We start from the raw sequence: 17,482 nt of genomic DNA, 5'->3' as shown, positions 1-17,482 counted from the left end.
AATTTTACAAGATGTTACAAGGGGTGCATTAACAGAGCAGGTGAGTGTCAAACACAGCTGACTTGGATGTCTGAGCATCACTCTGGGTGTTTCGGGTGTTTTCGGGTACCATTTGCATTGCAAGGTGTCCTCATTAAATGATTCTTCCCAAGAGGCAGCACAGGGGATAATTGTTATAAGGAGATAAGTGGCTGCTTGCATTACCCAGAATGGGTCTGTGCATTTAGGAGAAAGTGCAGAGACTAAAATAGGAAGCAAGGGCTGATGAAAATGGGAGAAGTTGCTGTAGGGCTGGTCTGTGTGAGGGGAGCAGCGATCGATGTGGGGCACAGCAGTGTGCAGACAGTGCTAATTGAACTCAGAAAATGGCTTGTGGGCCGTGCAGGCTCTGCTAGGCAGACAGTACTCATTTTCCTTAGTCAAAAGCAGAAGCTGGAAATTAAAGGAACAGCTAATAGCCTAGGCATTGTATGTTGCTAGCCACAGCATAGCCCTGCAGACTGCATTGCCCAGCAAAAAAACCCCAAAGATATTGTCTCAATGTAAAAGAAAAATTAATTTTCAGAGAGGTATAAACTGTATTGTGTGTCCCCATCCTTGTCCCCTTGTTTTGCCTCTGGAGATTTTTAGGTCTGGCCTATCCTTGTGTAACAGAACTTTATGTTCCTGGCTTGTGGAGCACAGAAAGAGAACTTGATGGCAAATAATTTCAATACTTCCCCAAATGGACACATAGGGACATTGGTTATTAAGCTTCTGTTTAAGAAATCTGACTGGGCAAATCTTTCAGATATTTAATTAGTCTCCTTCTGGGGCTTGGAGAGGATGGAAAGGACTCAGTTTACCCAGTTTGCTGTAGACTGGCAGTGTACTGTGTGTGTAGCCGGGAGGTTTCAAACCCAAACTGGTTTTGGGAAAAGTATTTCCAGCAGGAGAAGATGTGGTGATATAATTTCTATTAAATGTCATTGATGAGACCTCCCCTGCAGCCCCAAAACAATTCTTCTGTCAATGGAGATGAAATGAGAGACAAGCAGGTATAGAGCAGGGATATGGAAAAAATGTGGAAAAACCTGTTTCATGACAAGAACCACAAATACCTTGATTTAACTGTGCTTCACTGAGAAGGCAGAAGTAGGAGAGAGAATTATTAGTGAAGGTACACTAAGGAGGGCAGGCTGAAAAAGGGGAACTTTTAGGGCTGGGTGGACACGGGTGTTTTTACAAGAGAAGTGATGCATAAGCCTTATCTGGGAACTGGAGACCCCCTTGAACTGCTACAGCAGCAGCCCCTGGTCCTGGAGCAGCTTCCTGGACATGGGACTGGGAGAGGAGCTGGCTCTGTCCCTGCAGAAACAGAGCCCCGCGTTCAGGGATCCTCGAGATCCCACTCCCATGTCCTTAAAAGCTCTTTGAAAAAGGGCAGCTACAGCCCTTGTCAGGGATCAATTCTAAAGATTGTCTGGCTGAGTCTTTATCTTTGACTTCCCTGAAGTTTCTTTTTTAAAAGGATGTATTTTGTCTCCCATTCCTTATAATTTATTACAGACATTAGTACTAAATAATTGTATCCATTTTTTATAAGTCTATTACAGGCTTCCACATATTGTGTAGTAGTGATTAAAGTTTCAAATATCTTTCCAGTTCACAGTCTGTCTAGATTTAAAAAGCATTAAAAAGCAGCAGTATTAAAATTAAATTTAGCTCAAGTATCTATTATGTGCAGTGTGTGTGCATGCAGATATAAATTGCTGTGAGCAGTAAGGATTGCAAAGAACTTGTGGGGTTTTTTTCTGTGATCTCTGATTTTTCTTGTTTGCCATGAAATGTTCTGTGCCCTTATACGGTGGGGTGTGAATAATTGTGTGTAGGTTCTGGTGTTTTACTAAAGGAGAAGATACTTTGCAATTTCCACACTAAATGGGCACAGTAGGGACCAATTTCCTGCACTTCAGACCTGCTGATTTAGCCAATACAGTAAGTTAAGTGGCAGCTTTACATTTCTAGAAGGATCACAGGTAGTATAAAAACAGAGCATCTCAGGGGCCACTTTACTGTGCCAGGTCTGAGGGCAGCCAGTGGTGAGCATGGGGAATACAAATTCAAAAAGCAGCGGCAGAAGCAATGCGATTCCAGCTCACCCCGAGCTGTCTTTTTGTGGTTCCTTTTCAAGAAAATGGAATGAGAATGTTTTTTTGGACAATGAGCTCCTGACATCCAAGATCCTGTCAGTTCTCCGTCCGCATTCCGAGCGAGGGCTGAGAGCAGGCGAGCTGCAGTGCACGCCTCATTTTCTGAGTACCAATTCCATTTTTGCCTCTTTAGCCACTTCTCTGAAGGAGCAGCCCCGAAGTCTTCTCCTGGGAGCGGATGGCACCCCAGCACTGTCCCGGAACCTCGGGATGACTATCGCCCAAAGAGGACATTCCCAGCCTTCACTGAACACTGCTGGAGCTGTTAATAAATTTGGGTGAGTAAAATGCTTCTCTTCTAATCCACTGGCTTCAGATGCCCCCCACCTCACCAGTGTGAAAAGAAAAATGAGTTCTCATGTCTTTTTTTCAAGCTCAAAGGAGTTTTATTGAGCTTTTAATTCTGAAAGATTTTCCCTGACCAATGCTTTTTTTTCCTTTTTTTTTTGTCTTTAGTCCCTCTGTCCTGTGTCACAAAAGATACTGTGTAAAATAGTGCAGTATTTGAGTGTTTCTGTCTAGATTATGGTTTTCATGGATGTATTTGTCTCATGAACTGCTGTGAAATTCAGTGATCTCGTCCGAGTTCAGCTATTCTAGGTTGGGCTGGTGCTGACTGGTGTAGGAGGCAGCAGTGTTTTAAATTGCTGAATACCTTCATTAAAATAGTAGTCAAACTCAAGGCTATCTGCTGTTTTAAGTAGCTATTTACTTTTGATGTGCCCCAGTTATACTCCCTTCCCAGTGAAAGTGCCCTTTGTACTCTGAACTGGCTGTGGCTTGTCACCAGGTGATGTCCTTGTAAATTGTCATACCAGAAGTTACAAGCTTTGCTCACGCTGCTCTAATTAAACTGCAGTATTTCAGCATTGGAGTTGCTAAATTGATTTAACTGTTTAAAGAGTGCAGTGATATCTTTTATTTATTTATTGTAAGATAATTGCACTGTAGTTTAGGGAAGATGCTTGTTAAAGAAGTTGGATTTTTTTTTTTTTAATTGTTCTGGTCTGATTTCTTTGGCCATTTAGGCTAATTTCAGGAGACATGGATGAAGGGGATTCAGGCTTTGTAAAATTTAAGCAGACTTCAGATGATGTTATCTCGCTTGCACCTTCAACAGCAGACTCCATTTTTCTGGAAGGTATGGAATTTCTGTGCTTTTCAGGGTTGTTATGCAACTTCTCCCACGGGTTTGAAAGCAGCATTGAGGTGTTTTTTCCTCTTGTTGTTACTGATGGTAAACAGGGATATGGTGAGAAACAGTTTAATAATAATTGAAATTGAATGTGCTTTTGGTCTAGATGCATATTCTGTGTCCCTCCGGAGTGAAATAGAAACAGATGCTCATGAGTTTGAGGCAGAGTCTTGGAGTGTTGCAGTGGAACAGCCTTATGCAAAAAAGCAAAGGAAAGATGTTATAAAAAGGCAAGATGTCATTTATGGTAAGAGTATTTGTTATTCTTAAGACTTTTTCTGTTTCATAGTGCCACTGTTGTGAAACAAAGGAGAAATCATTTTTGTTGGTTCCCATTTTGACTCGTGTTTAAAAACTAAAACTGTGTGAAAGTTTTCGGGTCTGTTACCTGCATTAATGTATGTAATTCCTTGTGTGGATGCCTTTAAGCATCCCATGGGTTTCAGCAGGGCTCTGTAAGCAGCAAAGCCCAGCTGTACAGTTAGGGAACAGCTCAACTGTCGCTGGGAGATGTCCTTAAATAAGTAGGGTCAGTCACTGCTGCCTTGGGACATTAGCAAGGCAAATTTAGGAGTTTCACATGAGTAGTGAAAAAGATGATTGTGGCTTTCAGAACCTGCTCTTACATCTCACTGCTCACTGCATATAAATGACTTTTGATTTTATTTTTGTATTTCACCTTGCCCAGAATTAATGCAGACTGAAATGCACCATGTTAGGACACTGAAAATAATGCTGAAGGTGTACTCCAAAGCCATGAGAGAGGAGCTGCAGTTCTCAAATGCAGTCATCAACAAGCTCTTTCCCTGTGTGGATGAGCTGCTGGAGATGCATGGGCAATTCCTGCTCCAGCTGAAGGAGAGACGAAAGGAATCCTTGGAAGAAGGCAGTGACAGAAACTATATAATCCAGAACATTGGAGACCTCTTGGTAAAACAGGTGTGAATTAAATCCTACAAATGATGTTGACACTATAAAGCTTCTAAAAAGCTACCTGTGAGGGTAAGGTTAGGTGATGCAAAGATTGATTTCATCCTGGGTTTATGGTTCTTTTCCCAGTTAATGTGGGAGCATGACTCCCAGGAACATATCTAGTCACAAGTAACATGAAATTGTCATTAAATGTTCTTTGGGCATGCAGATATCCACCTTGTGGGATATGTGACTTGTTTGGTTCTATTTTTCATCTATTCCAAGAGTGTAAAGTAACATATTCCTAGTGTCCATTCCAAACTTGGCTCTTCTTCATTCTGATGAAGCCAAACTTCTTCATTCTGATCTTTTAAAAGTGCAGTCAGGATCCTTTGAACTCTTGGCAGCTTTAGCACCATGCTGGCATGGAGTGGATGCAGCAATTTCTATCATATATCATGACCTTTTTTTTTTTTTTTTGCCCTTCAACTTTTACAGTTCACAGACTTTTTAAGTGCAGAGATCCAGAAATCCTTTTTAAAAATTCTCATAATTACAACCATCATTTAATATTTGGTTATCTTGTGGTATTCCAAGCTCTCACATGTCACACTGCATAAATCTCTCATTTCTGGTACAAAAGAAATAGAAATACAGGAGAGATGTTTTAGAAAATGTGTTAAACCTGGAGTTTATGGTGGAGGTAGGTTTACTCTGAATGATTAATGTCTTTCATTCTTCTATTTCCAATTAGTTTTCAGGTGAAAATGGGGAGAGAATGAAAGAAAAATATGGTGTGTTCTGTTGTGGACACAATGAAGCTGTTAGCCATTACAAAGACCTGCTACAAAGCAATAAGAAGTTCCAAAACTTAATAAAGGTAAACAGTAACCAGAAGTCTCCTATTCTGACTATGCAAAATATTCTTCACTGCTTTGGGGTTTGTTTTGTACTTGAAGATCCCTCAAATGTGAATGAGCGGGGTCAGAGGCATATGCTCATTATTTGGTGGGTTGTGAGCTTCTTGTATTTTAGATCTTTTGAGCTACTTGGAGACAAAACCACAATTAGTGAGTGTTACATTTGAGGCAGGCTCTTGAGAGCACCCAGGACTGGGAAATAGACTATTTGTTCAATTCAGGGCTCTGTCCTGCTGTGTGGCCATCAGGATAAATTGGTTTGTTAATAAATTAAATCAATGATAAATGCTGTTGATGAGCTGCTGTAGAAAAAGCATGGACTCTTAGTCAGGTTCTGCTCACACCATCATCTTTCCAAACCCAGAAGGTTGGCTCCAGGGTGGTTTGCTGCACACTAACGTGCAGTCAGTAGGAATGGCTGAAGAGACACGGCCCAAGTGGAAGCTGTAACCTGAATCTCAGGTGGCTTTGCAGAGGCCTAAATATTCTCATTTTCCAGTCACCAGTAAGTGATACTGTGTGAACTTTCCAGCTTAGCTCTGTACTTACAGCTCATCTTAGCCAAGTGCCTTTAAAGTGGGAGCCCTTCACTTCCAAGGAACTAAATAAGTGACCAGAGTTTTAAAACATGTAGCTTCAGTCCTTGTAGAGAAAGATCTTGGTACTGTGTCGTCCAGCTGCCAGGTGTGTGCTGTACCTGCAGTCAGATTAACTGGTGCTTTACAGTCCTCCATTTCTAAACAGGAATGTGTTTCTGTGGGTCAGGCTATTGGGGAGCATACAGTGGTAAAAGAAACAATTAATTCCTTCGTTATTGATCTGATTTGACTGGTAGGTGTTTGGGTCTGGTTTTAAAACCACAGAACTTTTCTATGTATTTAAGGTCTGACCCTGTTATAAAGTGTGATCAGTTAGCAATAGGCAGTCAGTTTGGATTTGGCCGTTTCCCTGATTGACTCCACATTTAGTTAACAGTAGTTGAAAACAGTACCTAAGATGTTTTCCAGTAATAAAGGCAATTTTTTGCATGCTGTCAGGAGTTTTGCTTTAGTAGAAGAGTGCAACTAATTTCATGGTGCTGTGTCTAATGTGCAGAAATGTTTTGGGGCAGAAGGCATGTGAATGGAGAGGGGGCTGGAAGAGTACAATGCACAGTGGGGGTGACGAGTTTCTCCTGTTTTCTAGAAAATTGGGAACTGTTCCATTGTGAGGAGGCTGGGTGTTCAGGAGTGCATCCTCCTGGTCACCCAGCGCATCACCAAGTACCCGGTCCTGGTGGAGCGGATCATTCAGAACACAGAAGGTGGGATGGTTCCTGGAAGCCTCACAGTTGTCTGTTGGTCCTTTTTCTGCCATGTTTTGCATGTTCTTACCTCAGACAGGCTGTTACCTGTTTCTCACTTCTCTGTCGGCTGATGATGCCAGATCAGTCTCACCTCAGAGAGTCAAGAGAATCACAGAATGGTTTAGGTTGGAAGAGACCTTGAAGTTCATCTCATTCTACCCCCCGCCATGGGCAGGGACACCTTCCACTGTGCCAGGTTGCTGCAAGCCCATCCAGCCTGGCCTTGGGCACTTCAGGGGCCATGGGGCAGCCCCAGCTGCTCGGGGCACCCTGTGCCAGGGCCTGCCCACCCTCACAGTGGGGAATTTCTTCCCAAGATCCCATCTAACCATGCCCTTTTTCAGCTTAAAGCCAATCCCCCTTGTCCTGTCACTCCAGGCCCTTGTTAAATAGTCTCTCTCCACCTTTCCTGTAGGCTTCCTTCAGGCCACACTTAGATCACTCTGAAATTTCTCTTCTCCAGGCTGAACAATCTAAATTCTCCTAGCCTCTCCTCAGAGGAGAAGCATTTAATGTCTGCAGCCACAAACCCATAGTAGTTAAACCTGTTGGTTCGTTTGCTTTTCAGAGCTTTAGGTTATTATATTTTATTTTTAAATAAATAAAAATTTTAATAAAATAAAATTTTATAATAAAATTTAAAAAAATTAAATAATAGAATTTTTAAATAAATTTTATTTTCTTAGAAAATACTGTTAGGTGTCCAGTATGGAACCCTTATGCTAAAATACATTTGGATAGCTCGTGTCTTGTATTCCAGAGTTGGAAATGTGGCTGACTGCTTCTCTTTTCCCTTAGCTGGAACTAGAGATTATGAAGAGCTGACCCAGGCCCTTGGTTTAATTAAGGACACCATCACCCATGTAGATGCCATGGTAAATGAGTGTGAGAAGGGGCAGCGACTCAAGGAGATCATGCACAAAATGGAGCTGAAATCATCTGGGAAATGCAAGAATGGGCTTTTGTTCCGGAAGGATGACATGGGCCAGAGGCGGCTCCTCCTGGATGGGATGCTGTACTGGAAAGCTGCATCAGGGAGGCTCAAAGGTACAGCACCAGCAAGGGCAAAAACACAACTGGGAAACAAGATTTATGTTGGGTTTTTTTTTTAGTAACTGTTTATTACTGATCGATTGGGTATAAAATAAGATGACAATAGCCTGCTTGTTTAATAGGATATTGGAGGAAATAGCACTTGTTCTATTCTTGGCTTGTCCAATAAGCATCTCTGTAATGGTGCATGATAAGTTCCTTATGCTGTTTGCTTATTATCTGGCTGGTCTGCTTCCCAATTCAAGAGGGAAGTCTTCAGATGGATGACAAAGCTTTGAGTCATCCTGACTTAGTCTCCTGTGGAAAGGCATTATCTTGTGCGAGCTCTGCTTCACACTTTGCAAAACCTGTGTCATGTCAGCCGCATGACATTTAATTCTGCATTTGCCAGAAAATCAAAGCAGTGGCCATCAGGGAATATTTGAGCAGCTTCATTGCTCAAGTGTTCAAGGAGAAGCTTCAGTGGCACAGCAAGTGCAGCCAGGAGTAGGTGGGACCCCGAATGGCTGCAGTTCCAGAAGAATCTGCTGTTGAGAGAGATGTGTTCCCTCTGGAGTGCTGGAGCCCATGTGTAGGATGTGTGTGTGGGTGTTCTCAAGCTTTAAATGAGCTCTGTTTAAATCAGCTGCTTCTGCATGGTGCAGCCTGGCTGGGGACAGCCCAAGTGGAAGGCAGTAACAGACCCAATATTGCAAATGGTGACATGCTGTTCCCTGGCCTACAGGAAATAGAAGTCAAGTGATTTTTGAGTCTGGAGTGGTCTTTCTGCTTTGAAATATGACTTTATTTCCCTTTTTTTGTCTCTTTTGTTACTGTAGATATTCTGGCAGTCCTGCTCACTGATGTACTGTTGCTCTTACAGGAAAAGGACCAAAAGTACATGTTTGCATCTGTGGTAGGTATTGTTCTCTTTATTTAATACATGCAGTTAGTGCATTTATGAAAGTGACAGTACCTACAGAAGAAACACAGTTAGGGATGTTAGATACTTGTTACAGGATATTCAGGAAGAAAATTAAGTGAATAAACCAGCCAAGTATTATGGAACCACTTTTTCTGAAGCAGTTTTGGTACTTGCTGAATCCTTTCTCCACTCTCCCAGTGCAGAACAGTATTTCCTTGCGCTGGCCAGTTGTAGCTGCCACATCTCCCATGGTTTTCACTGTTTCTCTTCTTGTGCTGTGACTTTCCTTTTCACTGAACTGTGTTAGGCTGAGATTTTGTACACAATGTCATGGACATTGCATATGCTAGAACTTTGCTTTGACAAACACTTGCAAATAAATCCTGTTTCTGTTTAATGTGCAGGGAAAGAATCTGCCATCTCAGTTAGGGCCATGGGAACTGTGGTCACAGTGCCCTGAGATTTACTAGGGGCAGAGAACTTTCCTGAAATACATGGAATGGGCACTAAATGCAGATGTTATTACTGCAGCACTCCAGAACATTCAGTGAATTCACTTGCTTTTCTAGGGCATTTCCACAGGTGTCCTCAGAGAAGTTAATTTGTACATTTTGTCCTGATCTAGTTCACTGATGGCTGTTGTTGAACCTGTAACAGAGAAACTCTTTTATGTAATTGTTTTCTTGGATGTATTTTTTTCAAGACATTAACATTAGAGCTGAATTCTAATGTCAAAAGCTATTTTGGTGACCTCAGGGCTGTAAAAACAACAGCTTTTCAATTACCCTGCTCCTAATGCACAGAGCAGGGTGCTGTGTGGTGGATTTTTTCCCTCTGGAAACGTACTCTACACTTAGAGTCTGACCTTTTTCTTTTTTTTTACATCTCTGTATGTGTACAGTTCATTTGAAATGTAATATCAGTTCTCCATAAATAAATCAAGTGAGGGAGCAAATGGATCTGCTCAGTGATTCTGTTTTTCCAGTGACCTCTCTTTGTGGCTGGAATTGCAGTACAGCTGCTCAGAGAAGCTGGTGTTCCTGGAGTTTGCTTCTCACTTCAGTTCTCTTATCATGGCTCTAGATTATTCTGTGAGGGCTTGGCAGTCACAGAGAGCTGCTTTATCCTGGGAAGGAACTTTCTAGGCTGCATATGTTGGAGCCATGCTGTAGGAAGCCTAGACAGGTTTTTAGTAACTAATATCCCTCCTGTAAATGTGTTTTCACTGCAAAGGCTGACAGCTAATCCAGTTAATCCTCATTATACAATACACTACTTGTCACCTGGTGTCTTTTTTTTATCAGGGCTTGACACCCTCTTTCATTTCTTTTGGAGCCAACTTAAAACCCCTAACACTTCCTCCTGTTCTCTCAGTTCACAATGTGTCATTAAGGTTTTTGTTCTCTTTTTCAAATTTTGGGGTTGCCTCCTTTTGAGCAAAATTTTTTGAGCCTGTTCTTGACTTCTGGGACTCAGTGAGAATCTTTAAATTGACACAGGCTTTGATGTTCAATCAGGTATCAAGACCTCTTGTTTCTGACATGTACATTCTTCATTCCATGTTTTCATTGATCAAATGACAACATTAGAAGTGCCATGTGAAAAGGTCAGAGTTATTTCATGATGTTACAGCTCCTGGTGGCTCTGGATAAACAGGAAGAGGGGGCAGCTAGGAAACACAACTCCTAAAGAACACATCTGATGTACTGTATTTTATTTTACAGGACTCTAAGCCACCAGTTATCTCACTGCAAAAATTGATTGTGAGAGAGGTAGCTAATGAGGAAAAGGCAATGTTCTTAATTAGCGCTTCCTTAAAAGGACCAGAAATGTATGAAATTCACACCAGCTCCAAAGAGGAGAGGAATTCCTGGATGGCACACATCCGCAGGGCTGTGGAGAGGTAAGGGAGGGGGAAAAGCAGGAGCCTGATTTCTTGTTTGTCTTCTACTCACAGGTGTAAATTTATCTTTAAAATCTATATGACTCTCCACAAACTTTCTTTGTAAGACTTCAGTGTACAATTCTGTTGGTGTTCATTGGGAATAAACCACTGATAAAGATGAAATAAAATCTAGTCAAAGACTTTATTCTGCTTTTATTTAAAAAAAAGGCTCACTGATGTCAAATGCAACATTTCCTCCTTTGGAAAGGGAGAAAGATTTACAACCAGGATAAACCACAACTGAGGCAAAAGCTTCAAGCTGAATCCTGAGATGGTTTTAAATTATCTCACATGCAAATCAAACATAAATCTGTCTTTCCATTTGGACAGCTGTCCTGATGAAGAAGGAGGAACATTTAATGAACCTGAAGCAGAGAGGAGGCAAGCTGAAGCAAGAGCTGCAAAGTTAAAAGATTTTCAAGGTAATGACTTAGTTATATATTCTACAAGCTGCTTCTCAGCATTATTTGTGATTTATGGCTGTCTAATTCTTTATCAAGATATGATCAAGTTTATCCTTCAAATGTCTTTCAAGACGGTGTAAGATTCTGTAGAAATAGTGGCTAAAGAAGTCTAATAAGCTTTGTCTGCTCCATAAGTTTTCTCCTTAACTGTTAATTATATCTCTGCGTTTGATGCTTTGGCCATAAAATGAATGATAATCTCCCAAATTGAACACGGTTCTGTGACAGTGGCAAGGAAGGCAGGACTGAATTTGTTTCTTCCTTCAGAGCGTTTGAACATGAAAGATGACCTGATTCTGCAAAGTCTCACTGAGAAGCAGCAGATTTATCTGGAGATGTCTGAGGTGAATGGCTTTGAAGACCATTCCCAAGGATCCCGAGCCAGGCTGCTTCTTCGGGGGGATATCTCAGAGAATCTGCAAGGAGAGGCGATTCTGAAGTCTGCAGTGACTGAAGGTGAATGGAATGTGGGAATGTGTGGGCATTCACTCAGGTGCTGGGGTGGGGATAAGCACCCAGGATCTAAGTACAGGCCCTGAAAATCATCCTGTAATAACATAATGCTTTTATGTAACACGGTTCAGACTTCCTCGTTCTCAGAACCAGTCTGCAAGAAAGGTGAAGTGCATTTGTGGGTTTAGGTAGAAAACCTGCACAGCTTGGATTGTCTTATTTTTCAGGATCAACCAGTGGAATCTTAGGATGAATCTGTTCAGAAAGGGTAACAGTGTGCTCTAATAACACACAGTCCTGAAATGTAACATTATAGGAGGATTATCTTTTAAAAACAGCCTGTCTAAAGATAGTATGTTTAGAAAGAAAATAAGCCCAAACATAGTTCCTGTTTAAAAAAGGAAAGAAAAAACAAACACTCCAGGCTTGATAATCTTAACTTGCAATTAAGGAAGAGCTCATGTTCATATGAAGAGCCTGTCATGCAGAGCTACTCACACAGGAAAATTCATCTGTACTGGAAGACATCTCCGATTGCCTGAACTTACAGGACTCATTAGCATGATAACTTGTATTGCTGCATAGACATGGCTGTTTACATGACATGTTCTCCTCTTCCCCAGCTGAAAATCTCCAGGACTTTATCTTCACTCACTTTGGCAGTGCATCCTGTCAGCCTGAGGATGGCTCAGGACTCCCCCGGAGAGCAGAGACCTTTGGAGGATATGACAGTAGTCCCTCAATTTCAAGTAAAAGTAAGAAAGGGAACACTCAGCATTCTTCTGACCTTTTTACTGTGGTTAGTGTACAGAGAATAAGAACAAGGAATTGAGGCTCTCATATAAGGAAGCTTCACCGGGTTTTAAAAAGGAAGATCAGAGCAAATCTCCAGCATGTTGGATCTTTTGCTCCTGATACCAACACTAGAGAGCAGAGTAGGGCTCTCAGTGTTATGCTAAGGGCATTACTGTAACCCATTCTTTATAATTACCACAGTTCCACGCAGAACTTTTAATTTTGTTAAAAAAAATAAGCCTGACCTGAAAACCTGGAAAATTTGAATTCAGCTGTCTGCTTTCATTATGTCATGAACACTTTTTTCCGCTTTGTATCTGCACAGTCACTAGAGGTTTGCTGAATCCTTAGGTAATATAAATTGTCCTTTTGACACAATGATTTATCAGTTAATTAATGAAATAAGAGGAAAGACCAGATACTATTTATCTCCATTTTTGCTTCATGCATTAATTGAAAAAGTGAATGGCCCTTATTTCACTGGTTGTTAATCTGTAGAGCACTTTCTGATGTCTCTGAAAGGCTCCATACAGCTGTCATGTACTTTTTACAGGAGGGGGTCCATCTCCCCTTTTCTCCTTCCATGCTCACAGTGGTGCTGCAGTGACTGCAGTATTCCTGCTGGCCAGTATTCCATGTCATGAACTTGCAGTTCTGGGAGCTGATTATTTTCATGCAGACATTGTGGTTGCTTCACTTAAAATAGTGTAATGTAATTTGAACTTACCCTCCCTATTTATCTTAACCCGGTCTTCTCAAGTTTTTAAACTTTTTTGAGCAGCCCTGTGTGTCACTATTGGCTGATCTTCCACTTGGGATCAGCATGGAGAAGCCATGCAGTTGCATTTTGGTTCAAAGTCAGCATATTTTTCTGCTTGTTCTGGCACTCACTGAGTTATCCCAGGCCCTGTGCTGGTGTGAGCTCCTCATACTCCTCTCCTCTTTCAGGTGGCAGGAAGAGCAGTGGTGGTGACCAGAGGCAGTGGGACTGGAGAGGCCCTGCACTGAGTTCAGATGTGCAGCTCCATGACCCCTCTTCTGATGCAGAAGAAGGATCTCAAACTGTATGTATAGCTTATGAGGGATGTAAATGCTTTTCCTTGTGTTTCTCATCATGATAGTGGTGCAGAACAAATCTCACAAAGTTGAAGTTGTCATAGCTGGCAGGGCTGGACTGGAGCAGCTTTGTCTGTAAAATTACTTGACTCTATTAAGGATGTTTTGTGGGCCGACTTGGTAGCTCAGCACTTGAGAGGCAAGATAATTCAGTTTTCCCTTTGCTCTTTTGATGCTGTCCCATTAACACAGGCTTTAATCACCACACTGCTGTTCAGCTTGGCTTATGAACTCAGTGTTTTTGATGTGTGTCCCTCAGTGCATGGGAGTAATCTCAGCCCTTTCTGGCAGCACTGCCAGTGCCCAGCAATTGTCCCTAGCACAAATGTTGGTTTTGTCTCCCTTACAGAGTGATGGCACGAGGCTGGATGACGGCAGTGGTGTTCAGCCCACCGTAGAGTCTCAGGTATGTTATATCTGCTGTTAAGAAATCCAGTGGCAAATAGCCATAGTGTAATAATAGCATGTAAAATCAAACCAAACCAGCCCCAAAACTCAGTGTTTGTAATGTCTGTGGAACCCAACACATTAACAGCTCACTGGCCAAACTTGCCTCTGAATCCCTGTGAGGTCTGTACCTGTGCAGTGATTCAGTGCTGGGGCACGGGAGGAAGTGATGGTTAAAGAGTTCAGGTGAAGGCAAGATGATGAAGACGTCTCTGTGGAATCCCAGGGAGACTTGCTGGGCACTGATTCACATCTGCACAAGAATAATAAACTGAAATTCCTTGTGCCTGCATGTTGGCTTTTGCTATGCTAGAGTACTCTGGTGGCCATGCTTCCACTGTGTGTCTTTTTGTACAGATACCATGCATTATTTTCACTGCTAAAAAATAAAAAAAAAGTCTAAAGCCTCAAAATAGAGTTCTGCTCAATTGCCTAATGTTTTTTCCTCCTCTTCAGCTTGTCCAAAGGATACAGACGCTGTTGCAGTTGCTCTTCAGTCTTCAGGTAGACCACTATTTACTATCCAAGAGATTTGTTAAGCACTAAATGTAATAAAATTTATGCAGGTGTGGAGAGGAGCTACCTTGAAAATATCCCCTAAAGCTGGAGTGAAGTGCAGAATTTAGACCTGAGACTCAAAGAAACTGTGCCTGGTATTTTGGAGGAAGTGTTAGAGCTGTTGTCTTAAGTGATTATTTCCTTTTTCCTGCTCACTTAATTATTTTCCTGCTTTGAGCTCTATTTGCTCTCTTTGCTCATTGTTCATACATGTGTGTATGAATTAGTTGTTTTTACTGTTACCTTGTAATCAGCAATATTTTGACTGGTTAGATTCAGAGTAACAATTCTAGGTGTAAGAAATGTCCAGTTTGACACACATAAGCATAATTTATTTGCTTGGCCATCTTCAATGTCATATCAGTCACCATAGGCTGTACAAGCTGGAATTAAAATATGCCTGGAAGAAAAACTCTGTAGCCTCACCTGGTAGATGCTGTTGTCTCCTGCTTAGCTTTGCATGTTTTTTGAACCTGGGTGCCTCATGCTGCACTTTTATCCCCTCCAGGCTGTGATATCTCAGCAGGACAGCTACATCGAGGTGCAGCGAGCCACCATGGCAGACCGGGAGAAGCAGTACCGGCTGCAGTCCACCCGGGGGAATCTGCTGCTGGAGCAGGAGAAGCAGCGGAACTTCGAAAAGCAGAGGGAAGAGCTGATGAACATCCAGAAGCTCCAGAGCCAGCTGAAGCTGGAGCAGCAGCGCCTGGAGCGAGAGAGGAGCCGGCAGCAGAGGGAATTTGAACTCACGGAAGCGCGGCTGCAGGAGCGCGCGGAGGAGATGCGGCAGCTGCGGGAGAGGCTGAGCCAGGACAGGGAAGAGCTGGAGAGGCAGAGGGAGGCCTACCAGCACGACCTGGAGAGGCTGCGGGAAGCCCAGAGAGCTGTGGAGAAGGAGAGGGAGCGCCTGGATCAGCTAAAGAAGCTGAAGAAGCAGAACACAGTGTCTGGCACCTTCTCCCCAGAAATGGGCCAGGTGAGGGATTGGTTTTCTCAGTTTTATTCCTGTTTTTATTCCTGTTAACCCACTTGTTTCTGGATGAAGGTTGCACTTGCTGCAGCACCAGCCTGTTTTTGCCTTTCGCTGGGCTACTCAAACCATCACCTGAAGCAGCTGGTGATGGCTACTCTCAGAGAGATCAGAGCTTGGCAGTTCCCCAGTGTCTGTGAAGTTCCACCCAGATGTCTGGCAATGAGAATATATTTCAAAAAGCTAGAAATGGAGAACAAGTTGTTTTCAATTGTGGCTGACTGAGTAGTTTTCAAATTCAGGAACTTGCAGGCAAATGATGGCAGAAGCTGTGCTACATCAACAGTATTTTGTACAGTTGATTTCAGAAAACATTTCTCGTGCTTTAAACAGAAATTTGGAGGTCTGATTAAATTGGTTCATTGAAACATTCTGAAAGTCCTGCTTTCTCTCTGCTCTGTCATCACCCTGTGCTGTCTGCTCTTTCCTAGGTGCACTGTGAAGCAGTTTGGAGCTGCTGATGTTCTTTTCGGTGTCCGAGGACTTACACCTTGCTCTTCTTTCTGTTCCCTAGGAACCTTTAGGCTTTGTCTACCCTGTTCTGCTTTGCACTAGGTCCTGGGGCTGGGGATGGTCTCTCCTCCTTGTGCTGGAGAGGGTGAAAATCCCCATTTGACTTAGAATGCCTTTTTCCTTTGCAGAGCCAGATGATCAGTCATTCCATCAGCTTCAACGGAGAAGGGCTGGAACCATCTGCAGCTGGCTCCAAATCCTCAGTGAGAGTGAGCTCGGTGGCCGGGCTGGAGTACCTGGAGCGGCCGGACCTGGTCCGCAGGGACAGCACCGCCCTGGAGAACCGGCCCTCCCTGAAGAACGAAGTGCCAATTCATCTCCTGAGTGCAACCAACCAGATCCAGAAACCAGCTGCAGTCCAGCAGCAGATCCCCACCAAGCTGGCCACCTTCACAAAAGGAAGCAAGGAGAAAGGTGGCAAGAGCAAAGCATCTCATAGGACAGATAGTTCAGGTATGTGTGATTTTAAGTCAGTTTAAATGCATTTCTGATCTCCACCAGGATCACAGGGAGACAGAACCCTGCAGTTAAACCTCTGTATGAAACCCAGAAATCAATATGCTACAAGTTATTAGTGTGTTTGCTGCAGTTAAAATCTCTTAACCTCCTAAAATCCTGTTAGGAGTTCCATGTCTGTACTATTTTAATTGGAAATAAAACCCAAAAGGATAATGTTGAAAACAGAGTTGTGTATTCCAGCCCAACAGAATGGTGGTGAGAGGTTGTAAACCTGGATGTAAAATCTTCTTGTCTAACTGTAGTGTTAAAGAGCAAAACCCAAAAAAAGAAAAAAGGAAGCTGTTGTGCATGAGTAAAATGTTTTGAGGCTGGCTTAGCCTTTTCTTGCTGTCTGTCCAGACTTGTAGTGACATTGAATGCAGTGCTTTTCTTAGCACCAGTCAGTCATTAAATACAGATCTCCAGGCCAAAATTGAGATGCTGTGTGTGTTGTAGAGTTGAAAAGGGCTAATTTTGTCACAAACAGAAGCAAGTAAAAATGCAGTCACCCTGTCCTGGTGTAATTTCTGCTTCTAACTGCTGGGTACTGGTGTAGTGATCTTTGCCAATGACAGACACACTAAAAACCATTTTATCTCTACCACTTAAAGCAGCCCCACTGCCAGCTTAGGGGAATGGCCTGTAATTTTAAGTTACAAAATTATCTTTTTAGCTTTGTGCCAGATTCAGACTTGGCAAACTTGTCCATCACTCTGCACTGCCACAGAGGACTTGGGGCCAAACCTGACAGAGAGAGATCAGGGGAGTGGTTTTGGCACATTGCAGAAACATCTGTCTCTGTCGTGCATAAAGTTTAGTGCTTTTGCAAACTTGCTTATGGTTTTGCACATAAATGGAGCCTGTATCCTCTTACCCTGCATAACAAATGCTGGTAATATAAAGTTCTAATGCCACATTTCCCTAGTTTATTTCTAATAGCGCTTACGTAATGGCCTCTGCAGTGGAAATTGACTTAATGGTGTTTTTCTGTAATTTATATGAAAGGTATAAACCACTAATATATTGGTCTCTATTCTCTTGTGAGCATTAGTGGGCTTGTTATGCCCATGTGTACATCTTAGAATAAAATGGAACAAAACTTTCTGTACCAGAGGCAAAATACTGTGTATTGAATTTGGGTT

General features: G+C 42.5%; 1 protein-coding gene across 3 annotated transcripts in view; it reads left to right on the top strand.

Moving 5' to 3' along the window:
* ARHGEF18 (Rho/Rac guanine nucleotide exchange factor 18) overlaps positions 1 to 17,482 on the top strand; it is a 49,664-nt gene that overhangs the window by 26,544 nt on the left and 5,638 nt on the right. For all 3 annotated transcript variants that reach the window (XM_068173832.1, XM_068173830.1, XM_068173831.1), the window contains 17 exons: positions 2,326 to 2,470; positions 3,221 to 3,333; positions 3,494 to 3,634; positions 4,076 to 4,326; positions 5,054 to 5,179; positions 6,405 to 6,522; positions 7,363 to 7,611; positions 8,436 to 8,512; positions 10,246 to 10,424; positions 10,797 to 10,888; positions 11,198 to 11,386; positions 12,007 to 12,138; positions 13,127 to 13,242; positions 13,644 to 13,700; positions 14,198 to 14,245; positions 14,808 to 15,275; positions 15,971 to 16,295. In XM_068173832.1, the coding sequence (XP_068029933.1) occupies positions 2,326 to 2,470; positions 3,221 to 3,333; positions 3,494 to 3,634; positions 4,076 to 4,326; positions 5,054 to 5,179; positions 6,405 to 6,522; positions 7,363 to 7,611; positions 8,436 to 8,512; positions 10,246 to 10,424; positions 10,797 to 10,888; positions 11,198 to 11,386; positions 12,007 to 12,138; positions 13,127 to 13,242; positions 13,644 to 13,700; positions 14,198 to 14,245; positions 14,808 to 15,275; positions 15,971 to 16,295 (2,826 nt within the window). The remainder of the gene's footprint in view (positions 1 to 2,325; positions 2,471 to 3,220; positions 3,334 to 3,493; positions 3,635 to 4,075; positions 4,327 to 5,053; positions 5,180 to 6,404; positions 6,523 to 7,362; positions 7,612 to 8,435; positions 8,513 to 10,245; positions 10,425 to 10,796; positions 10,889 to 11,197; positions 11,387 to 12,006; positions 12,139 to 13,126; positions 13,243 to 13,643; positions 13,701 to 14,197; positions 14,246 to 14,807; positions 15,276 to 15,970; positions 16,296 to 17,482) is intronic.

Source organism: Anomalospiza imberbis, chromosome 27 (genome assembly GCF_031753505.1).
Source record: "Anomalospiza imberbis isolate Cuckoo-Finch-1a 21T00152 chromosome 27, ASM3175350v1, whole genome shotgun sequence".
NCBI lineage: Eukaryota > Metazoa > Chordata > Aves > Passeriformes > Viduidae > Anomalospiza > Anomalospiza imberbis.
This window is presented reverse-complemented; position numbering and strand designations above follow the sequence as displayed.